The sequence below is a fragment of the Schistocerca gregaria genome, chromosome 6 (genome assembly GCF_023897955.1).
Source record: "Schistocerca gregaria isolate iqSchGreg1 chromosome 6, iqSchGreg1.2, whole genome shotgun sequence".
In the NCBI taxonomy this organism is placed as follows: Eukaryota; Metazoa; Arthropoda; class Insecta; order Orthoptera; family Acrididae; genus Schistocerca; species Schistocerca gregaria.
The window spans coordinates 448,256,593-448,268,612 of record NC_064925.1 but is presented as its reverse complement, the minus strand read 5'-3'; the positions used below and the strand labels follow the sequence as shown (position 1 = coordinate 448,268,612).

Sequence of the window (12,020 nt, the reverse complement as noted above, 5' to 3'; positions counted from 1 at the left end):
GTTGGAGTGGGTGCGGTGGTTGCGCCACAAAAATATTGCCACATATGATGCGGGACTGGACATCAGTGACGTCACTGGCGGCGGAGCGGCTGTTTAAGAACGGCAGCAGCATCCAGACGACAATCAACAGCTTGACTGTGGTACAGGAGGTCTCTGCCGAAAGCTCGCGGGCAGTTAACCACTTGACGTGGCTTGTAACACAAGAATATTTCATAGTGTGATATTGGTGGACGACTACCCGCCTGGTTAGCCGAGAGCGCTAAAGCGCTGCTTTCCAGACTCGGGTAGGCGCGCCGGCCCCCTGATCAAATCCGCCCAGCGGGTTAACGACGAGGGTCGGTGTTTCGGACAGCCTGGATGTGGTTTTTAGGTGGTTTTCCACGTCCCACTACGTGAATACTGGGCTGGTCTCCACGTCCCGCCTCAGTTCCATGCCTCGCAGACATTTGAGAAACGTTCGCACTATTTCATGGTTTACCCTAGACGCAGACAGCTGGGGTACACTACTCCCCTCCTGGCAGGAAGGGAATCCGGCCACCCTTTAAAATTAACTATGACAAATCAGACCTTAACCATGCCAACCCTATGCAAAATGCAGGACAAAGGCACTAGCAAAAGAAGAAGAAGAAAAAGATTGATGGACGACCATTGTCCTGTTAAAAATTACTCCGCGATACTGTTGCATGATAGGAAACACACTAGGACGTAGGACGTCGGTGACGTATCCTAGTGGGTCAGAGCCCCTCAGTCACAGCAGCCGTGAACAGTAGTCTCATGTGATGGCTACCTGCATCATGATCTCTCTGAACATTATTCATTTGTAGTCCATGCTTCCCGATCAAGGGACCACACCAAACACAGCCATTTGTATCGTCGATATAGTGGCAGCCTAAGCAATGGTATAGGAATTCCCAAACCTGGTTGCTGCCAATCTAAAACGAAGAGCGTTGAGTGACAGAATGTTGCAGGGAGTCCTTACTTGTTGCTGGGTGACAGGTGCAGATGTGAAGGGGTTACGATGTGTTTGACGCACAGTACACTGTCCTCCCTTTTGGAAGCCAGGCGTCGTCGACCGGAGCGCTGACGATGCCTGCTCTCACGTTCTTATGCAGTACAGTATCAGGTTGCTGCCACATCCAAATACACCGTAAATCTGGATACTGTACGATTTGACCAGGTAGCCAAATGAAGGCCCACAATGAAGTCTGTTTCTAACCTGTCGGCGCTGATAGCGCTGTCTCACACGATTACGTGACATCTCCCTTTTCGTCACAGTGATCACTCTACATCCTACGCTGTTCACACGCCTTATATGCCCTTCCCGGCCTAGCTACAACGCCAAACACGAACAGCAATAATGCTCTCTGAGGGCCATTCTACCTGTCATGGAAAACTGGGAGTCTACAATCATTTACAAACCCGCCGATGGTGGATGTGTGTACGAAGTTACATCGACATTCGAACATGTCTCGGAATGAATCACTTTTTTTTACCTGTCATTGTATTTACATTATTACGCAAACAATTCTCGGTGATGTTAAGGAGCAGATGTTGTCTGATGAAAAAAAAAATGGCTCTGAGCACTATGTGACTCAACATCTGAGGTCATCAGTCGGGGGAACTTAGAACTACTTAAACCTACCTAACCTAAGGACATCACACACATCCATGCCCGAGGCAGGATTCGAACCTGCAACCGTAGCAGTCACGCGGTTTCGGACTGAAGTACCTAGAACCGCACGGCCACCGCGGCCGGCCGTTGTCTGATGAGTTCTGTTCCCCTTCCAGAGCGATTTAACTGAAGCGTATATGCGAGTGGAGCTAAAATGCCAAGTAGTTTCCTAGACCACTTCTGAGGCAATCTCACAAGTTTACGTTTAATCCTATTTGTTTCTAGACCGTTAAATATTAAACTAAGTTTTAATGACTAAAACGGGGACAAGTAAACTAGGGTTTTAAATTTATTTAGAAGATGCATTTACTTAAGCAATCCATAATGTCATGGTAATGGTGAATTAACTGTCGTGTAACGCCTTTGCTGCTGTCCTCTGGAGTGTCCGGTCACAGTATTTTACTTCATGTAAGTGTTTCAGTGCATAAGACGTCGTTCTCATCCATTCAACCGGCCGGTGTGGCCGGGCGGTTCTAGACGCTACAGTCTGGAACCGCGCGACCGCTACGCTCACAGTTTCGAATCCTGCTTCAGGCATGGATGTGTGTGATGTCCTTAGGTTAGTTAGGTTTAAGTAGTTCAAAGTTCTAGGGAACTGATGACCTCAGATGGTAAGTCCCATAGTGCTCATAGCCATTTGAACCTCCATCCATTCATGCTTCTATTGCTTCTTCGTCCTACAAACCCTGATGTGTCTGTTGCATACATAAAAAGTAATACGGAAAAAGACATTACAATCTCGCTACCAAAAAGGCCGACTGCAATGGTCTGAACGGACGACATCGTCAGCAAAGGACGTCGTGTTATCGCACTATAACGTGTCCCGTGATGTAGTGCGACGATCTTTCGCATATTTACGCCTCCAGTGGACACATAGCCTAACTCATTTATAAAGTAGTCAGACAGTTGAAACTGTTTTATACAAGGGAGTTCGTTCCTTTAAAGAACCCGGAGTTTACTGGTACACATGAATCGCTTAGCTTGAAATACAGTCCCGCAAATTTACTCCTCCTCTACGTGAAAAATTCTCCAGTTATCGTCTAATTAACCTTCATATTTCAAATAACTTACCTTTGGACATAACTGCTTAAATACTTTAAAAAAATTATAGAGTGCAGCAATCAGTCGTCCTTTTTTTAGACTTTATTACGCAAATCGAGATTTCGGCTCGTGGCTAGCTACTCTCAACGCACTATTTTCTATTCTCGGTGTATGTAAGTCCCTGTTGTTCGGGCGTTGTGACTGACGCCCGAACAACAGGGACTTACATACACCGAGAATAGAAAATAGTGCATTGAGAATGGCTAGCTACTAGTTGAAATCTGGATTTGTGTAATAAAGTCTAAAAAAAAAGGACGACTGATCGCTGCATTCTATAATTACGAGCCACATAATTGTCGCTGAGTGCACCCACTTTCCGAATGGAAGATAAGCTGCTTAAATAGTTCCTAGCTTAACTTTCACGTGCCCATGTTCTTCGGCACTATCGCAAGATAACTCAGTCGACCTCATCTTCCATCTCGAAAACCATTGCTGACTTCGCTTGCTCGCTACAGTAAGCATTTTCGGCGCGACACTACAATGACCCAGCCGCAGAGATGACACATAACAACGAAACGTACTAGAAGGTAATGCTCACTGGCTAATGTATGCTGAAGCAAAGAGTAGAAGTTTCAAAGACACTGCGCTTTTACAGGCTGCATCGTCACTGATTTAAAAGTGTATTGCCACATTTCATGAACCTCAGGTCTAGAGGTAGCGCTTTGACTAGTAATCAAAAAGTCCCGGGCTGGAACCACGCCAATGCTTAGATTCTGAATAAAAATCATCAGCAATAGCTGTCGAAGATTTCCGGCATAAGGAGTGACCCTTGTCCTACTAAAGACCTTGTCAAAGAGGGCGGAGGAATCCCTAAAGGTGCAAGTATCAGCAATGGTCAACGGCTTCAGGATGTAGAAGGCAATGGAAACCATTTCATTAAAGACACATAATGTGTATCCATTGGTCATGTGGCCTGTAATTGAAAAAGTGTCCTGATGATCTCTCCGTTGCTAGAAGACTCTGGATTAGTCCCCATTTGGGTTTCCTGGAGGGGACTGCCAAAGGGGAAGTGACATTAAGAACATGATGGAATAAGCAACAAAGGGACAACATTATATGAGTCTTAGCATGGAACGTTCGAAGTTTGAACGTGGTAGGAAAGCTAGAAAATCTGAAAAGGGAAATGCAAAGGCTCAATCTGGGTATTGTAGGGGTCATTGAAGTGAAATTGAGAAAGATAAAAATCTCTTGTCAATGAATATGAGGTAAAATCAACACCAGCAGAAAATAGTATAACGGAGTAGGATTCGTCAGGAGTAGGACAGTAGGGTAAAGAGCGAGCGACTATGAACAGTTCATCGATACGGTTTTTCTCGATAGATTCGACATCGAAACAACGCCGACAACGTTAGTTCAGGTATACATGCCAACGTCGCAAGCAGAATATGAAGAAATATGGAAAGTATATGAGTACAATGAACGGATAACTCACTACGCCAGGGGAGATGAAAATCTAATAGGCATGGGATACTCGAATTCGTTTGTAGGGGAAGGAATAGAAGAAAGGAATACGCGAGAATATGGGCTAGGCAGTAGGAATGAGAGAGGTGAAAGGCTGAGTTGTGTAATAAATTTCAGGCGGTAATAGCGGATACTCCGTTCCAGAACCACAAGAGGAGGAGGTATACGAGGGAAAGACTGGGAGACACGGGAAAATTACGACATGGCCGAACAGGGATTCCGAAATCAGATATTAAATTTTAAGGCATACTCAGGAGCAGATATAGATTGAGACTACATTGATGAAGAGTAGAGTGAAGTTTAAAAGAATCGTCCGGAAGACTCAGTGTGAAAGGAAGTGGGATACTGAAGTACTGGTGAATGATGAGCCGCATTTGAAGTTCGCTAAGGTTGGTGTTACTGCGATAAAGAATAATACCGTAGGAGTTCACCTGAAGAGGCGTGGACATCTCTAATAAGGGCCATCACAGATGTTGGACATCAAAGACAGGTACAAAGAAGGTAACTCCAAAGACCAGAGGAAATATCTCAGTTGATCGACGAAAGAAGGAAGTACTAAAATGTTCACGGAAAAACAGGAATCCACCGTTGTATAACACTTAGGAAGGAAATAAATAAGTAGTGCAGGACAGCCAAGGACAAATGACTGCAGCAAAAATATAAAGATCGTTGTCAGGACTAACACAGCATATAAAAAGTCAAAACAGCAGTCTATGCAATAAATGCAAGGATAGTAAGATTAAGAGTGCAATGGGAATTTCACTGTCGAAAGCAAAGGAGATAGTGGTTAGGTGGAAACTGTGCATTGAAGGCCTCTAGGAAGGGGAAGACTTGTCTGTTGACATGATAGAAGAAGAAACAGGAGTCGATATAAAAGAGATAAGAGATCTAGTATCAAATGGTTCAAATGACTCTGAGCGCTATGGGACTTAACATCTGAGGTTATCAGTCCCCTAGAACTTAGAACTACTTAAACCTAAGTAACCTAAGGACATCACACACATCCATGCCCGAGGCAGGATTCGAACCTGCGACCGCAGCAGTCGCACGGCTCCGGACTGAAGTGCCTAGAACCTCTCGGCCAACGCGGCCGGCGATCTAGTATCAGAGTCAGCATTGGAAAGAGGTCAGTAAGAACTGAGATCAAATAAGGTAGGAGGAATGAATAACGTTCCATTTGAGTTTCTCAAGTCGTTGGTGGAAATCGCAACTTAACAACTACTCATTTTGGTGTGTAGAGACTATGAGACAGTCGACGTACCATCAGTATTCATGAAAAATATCATTCACATAATTCCGAAGACTGCAAGGGCTGGCAAGTGCGACAATTATCATACAATCAGCTTAACAGCTCATGCTTCTAAGTTGCTGACAAGAGTAATATGCAATCAATGGAAAAGAAAGCTGAGGATCTGTTAGGTGACGATCAGTTTGCCTTTAGGCTCCAGAGACGCAGTCCTGATTTACTTGATAATGGAAGCAAGACGAAGCAAAATCAAGTCATGTTCATAGGTCGACCTGGAAGAAGTGTTCGACAATATAAAATGGTGCAAGATGCACGAAATTCCAAGACAAATAAGAGTAAGTTATAAGGAACTGCGGACGATACACAATATGTACAAGAACCAAGAGCAGATAGTAGAATTGGGATACCAAGAACGAAGTGCTCGGATTGAAAAGGGGTGTAAGAAGGGGATACAGTTTTCACCCCTAATGCAATCTATACAAGGAAGAAGGAATGACGGAAATAAAAGAAAGGTTCAAAAGTATGAGTAGACTTAGGAGTGAAAGAGCATCAGTGATAAGGTTCGCTGATGACATTGCACTGAACTGTCTAATGAGTACAAAATATGGGCTGAGAGTTAACCAAAAAAGAAAAAAATGAGACGTAGCAGATACGAAAATAGCAAGGAACTTAACATCGAAATTGATGGTCACGACTTATATGAAGTTAGTGAATTCTGCTACCACGGAATCAAAATAACCCATGACGGCCGAGGCAAACAGGACATAAAAAGCAGACTAGCATAGGCAAAGAGGCCATTCCTGCAAAAGAGAATTATCAAACACAGATCTTAATTTGAAGAAGAAATCTCTGAGACTGTCTGTATGGCGCACAGCACTGAATCACGGATAGCGGGAAAACCATAATAGAAGAGAATCGAAGCACTTGAGTTGAGGTGCTACAGAAGAATGATGCAGGTCAGGTAGACTGCTAGGATAAGGTATGAAGAGGTTCTCCGCAGAATCTGGGAAGAAAGGATCACCTGGAAAATACTGACATGAAGAAGGCATACGATTATAGGTCAAATGTTAAGACATCAGGGAATAACTTCCACGGTAATAGAGAGAGATGTAGAGGGTAAAAACTATAGAGGAAGACAGGGATTGGAATACATCCAGCAAATAATCATTGAAGACATAGGGTGGAAGTGCTGCTCTGAGATGAAAAGGTTGGCACCAGGAGAGGAATTCGTGGCGGAAAGCATAAACACAGTGAGAAGACTCGCGAAAAAAAAAAACGCACTCTAACACTTACATTCGCGAATCTCCTGCTGATTTTTTAATTACTGTGACAGGTACACTCGAAGCGGATAATTAACCTACACTGTTGAATACGATATAACATAAATGGGAATAGTATCGTGTGTATTAATTAGTAATATAGTTTGTACAAAAGTCAGTGTACGTAACGAAATAAACTGTAGCAATAACAAAAAGAAGACGCAAAATTTGTCATGGTATAGGTTTCCTGAAAACCACGAGGGATCTTTAACAACAGCACTTTACAGGACTGTTACATTACGATTTTCCTGTAACCTACAGATATTTGCTGAAGAATGGCGTTTGTTTTTGAGAACAGGAAGTATACAGTAAGCGACAGAAGACGCGAATTGCAGAAAGATGTCATATACGTACAAAATAACATGAAATGTTGTTGGCTACGCTTCGAAAAACAACCACAGTTTATAAATGCATAAAATTTTTAGATGCATTATATACGTTAGTTAACGTACCAGATAAGCTACCATAACTGTAGCTGAAGAGAAAACTACAACACTAGAGCTATAATGAAACGAAAAAAGTAACAATAAATTTGTTTGCCGCCACATTTGAAATCAATTTCGCAATTTTTGCCACAAGAGTGAAAGATTTTCTGTACAATCGTCTTTTGAAGAAAAAGTAATTACACCACAAAAATATTCGTGAACTGAAATTAGAGTAGAGCGCAACAACCGGAAAATCTCTTTGCCTTCGAGCAAAATTGTTGCGTCAAAAAGAAAGTGCAGGTCATAAGAACAATCAGCAAAAGAAGTATATGCTTCTCAATGATGAAATAATTGTATTCTCTTGCTTTCAGTGGGTTATACGAACTTTGGAGAGTATTGCTTCATGAAGATTTTTAGCTTATGACATTTCATTTTTCACTCGTTTCAATTTATTTTGTGATTATTCAGGTCTGTTGATATTTCACTGACGATTGGGTCGTAAGCTTGTAATAACTATTTTGTAAATTAAGTAAAAAAAGAATTGAAAACAGTCTTATGGCTGGGAGCACTAGTGCGTCTTCATCTGTAAGAAGATACCAAAGTGCACAACATTGAATGTCGCGATTGGCCAGCGCCTTGCCGCAGTGCTAACACCGGTTCCTCTTAGATCGCCTAAGTTAAGCGCTTTTGCATCAGTCACCGTCAGGGTCTGCTGAGCGCTGTTGGGAAGCGGGGTACATTCAGACCTTGTGAGGCCAGTTGAGGATCTAGCTGATTAAGCAGTAGCGGCTCCAGTCACGAAAACCGATAACAGCCGGTAGAACGGTGTGCTGACCACATGCCTCTACATATCTGCATCAAGGGACGCCTGTCGGCAGAGGATGAGACGACAGTCGGCCGTTACCTCTGGGTATTACGAGGTCTGTTCGGATCGAGAGAGAGGGAAAAACGATTGTATATGTTAGACTATGGTATAAGATGAACGCATATGTTGTTCTTACGACGTAGTTGTGCAGAGTGAATGTGGTCTGACATGTTCACTTTCCAGTTCGCAGAACACCCCAAGTTACTTCCTGTTAGAAGCAACGTGAAAACAAAAATAAATGAGTCAACTACATGTTGTTTAGCTTCCAGGGGGATATTTAACAGCATGATTGTCGCTCTTGCAGTTTTGCTTATTACGAAATTACGAACAGCAGTACGACTTATTTAAACAGCCCCCTACATTTATTATTCGGTTATTTACTTTCACACCTATCGCAGTGTGTCACGCACGTGAACATGACGCTACTAAAAAGGTAACACAAATTTCACTTTAACTGTACTGGTAACGTAACTCGTCCACTTGCTGCAGCTGACAGTAGACAAATGGAAACACAAGGAAATGAACTTCCGTGGTTCAGCTGACGGTATTCAGTTAAAAGTTTTCGTGAGTACAATGTTCACCAACGGAGAGAAGGCAGAAATGTTCGTCTGTCAAGAATGTATGTGCTGAAACGTCCCGTTTCCTTAAGCGTTACAAAAGGAGAAAAAATCATCCGTTAGGAAGGTGGGGTCTTGTCAGAAGATCGCTCTCAGTGGAGTTGCCCTCCCAGAGTAGCATTACGCCTACCACCAATCAAAATAAAAGCAATTACGATGCATTTTTCAATCAAGGACTGCCTTTAATGCACATGACATATCGTTACTAATACGGTATGGTACACCATTTACCCGTTTTGCGAATAAAAGAACAATATGGTAATTGCTATTCAGCTAACCTGTGTCCGTCGCGAATGAGTAGCATTTCTACGTTCTCTTCGCTGGTGTAGGTTGTATCCACGGAAACCTTCAACTGAAGACTGCTGCCTGAATGACCAATGTTTAGTTTTCTTGTGTCTTCATTTGTTTACTACCAACACCAGGAAGTGAACGATTTACTATACCGCACGAATGTACATTGCGTGTTAGTACTGGTTGAATGATAATCAGCTTTGTGCTACGTTTTTAATGGTGTCATGTTTACGTGAATGGTACCCTGTGATATGTATCTGAACAGATCTTAAGCGAAGGATGCGGAATACCAACAATAAATTTAGAGGGATATTTGAACAAGATGTATCGCTGTTCATATGTCTGTAACGTACAAAATTATAAGAAAGTCAACCATGCTAGTTTATATCCCCCTAGTAACTTTATACATTTTTCGTCAAATGTATGGGCGGAGCGAAAATTAGGCTCCATAGAAATTACACAATGTACCTGTATACGTGTTGGAATTTTCATAGGCATATGAAGAGTGGGAAGTGGTCAAATGAGCTATCAAATTGACCAGTGTGACCTCTACCTCAGTTTAACTGCTTCAAAATAATCAGGGTAATTAAAAAAAGCTTAATAACTTGAGGAAAAACCCAATGTTTCACGAACAGCTGCTGTAGCTACATAAATTGTCAAAATGTTCACCTCTTCCAGGCCTAGCTAACTTGAGCAAAAAAGTTACATTGACCTAGAAATTGTGGAATTATTTCTCTCACGTTGAAAAATAAAATAAATATAAAATTACAGTATAAATAGCAACCTTTCTGCTTTCTCTTGATCTGCATATTCTTCGACTCGATATTTAAATGCAGGGTGACCCAGAAAGAATGATCAATATTCAAGGATATGACAGGAACGATCATTAGAAAGCAAATAATTCTAGTAAATGAAGGGTATAAAATTCATACCTTGAGAGCTAGGAGCCACTTCCTCATCTTAGATACTGTCAAACAAATCTTTTGTCCTGCAAGCTGTTCGCTTTCCATATTTTCGGAGGAGGCTGTGTGGACCAAAACAAGAACAAATTTTCGGGTAAACATGGGCTCTAAAACGCATACCCTAAGAAGTATGAGCTCTTGGTCACCTCTGTTTATGTACAACACATCTCTCCTACTGAACGAGTGCTCATAGCTGTTAAGGTACACGTTTTAGATCCCATGTTTACTAGACATGTTTTTGTTTCGAAGGATAATTCCTGTCATGTTCCTGAATATTGATTATTCGTTGTGTGACACCCAGTATATTATATTTCGTGCTTTCTGAATAAAAATATAAAACAAAAAATTGATAAAAAACACGGTCAAATGTTTTTTTTTAAATGGTTTGTGTGGAAGTAAGAAATGATATAGATTACAGAAACCATTTGCTGTTCGTGACTTCGAGCATCATTCAAGGGCGTGGAAATGTTTTTCCAACCTGTTTTATTTCTTACTTTAAGACAAATGATTTCACAGCTGTAGTCTGGACTAATTGCTTGAAAATAATCAGGGTAATTAAGAAGAAAACTAAACAACTTGAGGAAAAACTCCAAAATTTCACGAACGACTGCTCCAGCTATATAAATGAAGTGTCAAAAAGTTCATCTCTTTGAGGCCTAGCTAATTTGCACAAAAAAAGCTGCGCAGATGTAGAAAATGTGAAATTCCTTCTTTCGCGTTGAAAAATAAAATAAAATAAATATCAAATTACAGTATGAATACGAACATCTCAGCTTTCTCTTGATCTATGTACTCTTGGACTCGATATTTAAATACAGGGGACCAGGAGGAATGATCAGGATTCAGGGGCATGAAAGGAATGATCATTCGAATCAAATAAGTCTAGTAAACACGGGCTGTAAAACACATACCTTAAGAGCTGTGAGCAGTTCTCCAGCTTAGATACTGTGAAACAAATCTCTTGTACTACAAGCTGTTCGCTTTCCATATTTTCGGAGAAGGTAATGTGGACCAAAACAAGAAAAATTTTTCGAGTAAACGTGGGCTCTAAAACGCATGCCCTAAGAGGAATGAGCACTTGTTCATCTCAGCTAATGCGGAACACATCACTTTCACTGCACAAGTGCTCATAGCTGTTAAGGTATACGTTTTAGAGTCCACATTTACTAGACACTACTTTGCTTCGTATGACCGTTCCTGTCATGTCCTTGACCAGTGACCATTCTTTCTGGGACACACTGTATGTTGTATTTCGTGCTTTCTGAATAAAAACAGAAAATTAAAAAATTGAATAAACGCTGTCAAATGCTTTTTTTTTTTTGTAATGGTTCGTCTAAAAGTAAGTAACGATACAGATTAGAGACATGTTCGATGCGGCTCGTTTGCTGTTTGTGATTTCGAGTGTCATTCAAAGGAGTGTCAAACGTTTCTCTAATCTATGTTATTTCTCACTTTAAGACAAATGATTTCACAAAACATTTGGCAGTTTTTCTCCATTTTTTATTTTCCTTCAGGACAAAAAGTTTTTCGGGAGGGGTGGAGGGGAGGCAAGGTAACGAGACACCCTGCATGTCAGCAACATCATGTGCCAGTGTATACTTCGACTAAGGGCGGTGAACTCACCAAGCAGATAGCGAGCGGGGCCATGGCTGGTGGCGTAGGCTTGCGGGCGGCGCTTGGCGTTGTCGAGGTGGGCCCTCGGCGTCCGTTGCCAGCGGCAGCTACCAGCGGGCTACCATCCCACGCCGGCAGACCCTGCAAGCGCGGACTCTGGCCCGACCTCCTCTCCTTGCTATCCCGAGCGCCGGTGTCCACTGAGGGGCGCCGAGTTAGTGCGCGGCAGCCGGCGGCCGCTGCGCTCTTTGGCGTCTCCTCCTCCTGTCCTCCTCTTCCACCCCTTCCACCTCGATCTCCCCCCTCCTGCTCCTCCTCCTCCTCCTCCTCCGCCCCTCCTGCTCGGTCGCCTGCGACGCCAGCCCTGCCGCCGGGGGGGTCTATTTTGTCACCGCCGCTGGCCACGTGGCTATTTCGGACACCGCGACGCTCCGATCGCCAAAACTA

The 12,020-nt window shown here is 42.6% G+C and overlaps 1 protein-coding gene across 1 annotated transcript in view; it reads right to left on the bottom strand.

Moving 5' to 3' along the window:
- LOC126279091 (cholinesterase 1-like) overlaps window positions 1-11,789 on the bottom strand; it is a 349,591-nt gene extending 337,802 nt beyond the window's left edge. The window contains exon 1 of the mRNA XM_049979555.1: window positions 11,583-11,789. Within this exon, the coding sequence (XP_049835512.1) occupies window positions 11,583-11,606 (24 nt within the window). The 5' untranslated portion in view covers window positions 11,607-11,789. The remainder of the gene's footprint in view (window positions 1-11,582) is intronic.
- Between the last annotated feature and the right edge of the window lie 231 nt (window positions 11,790-12,020).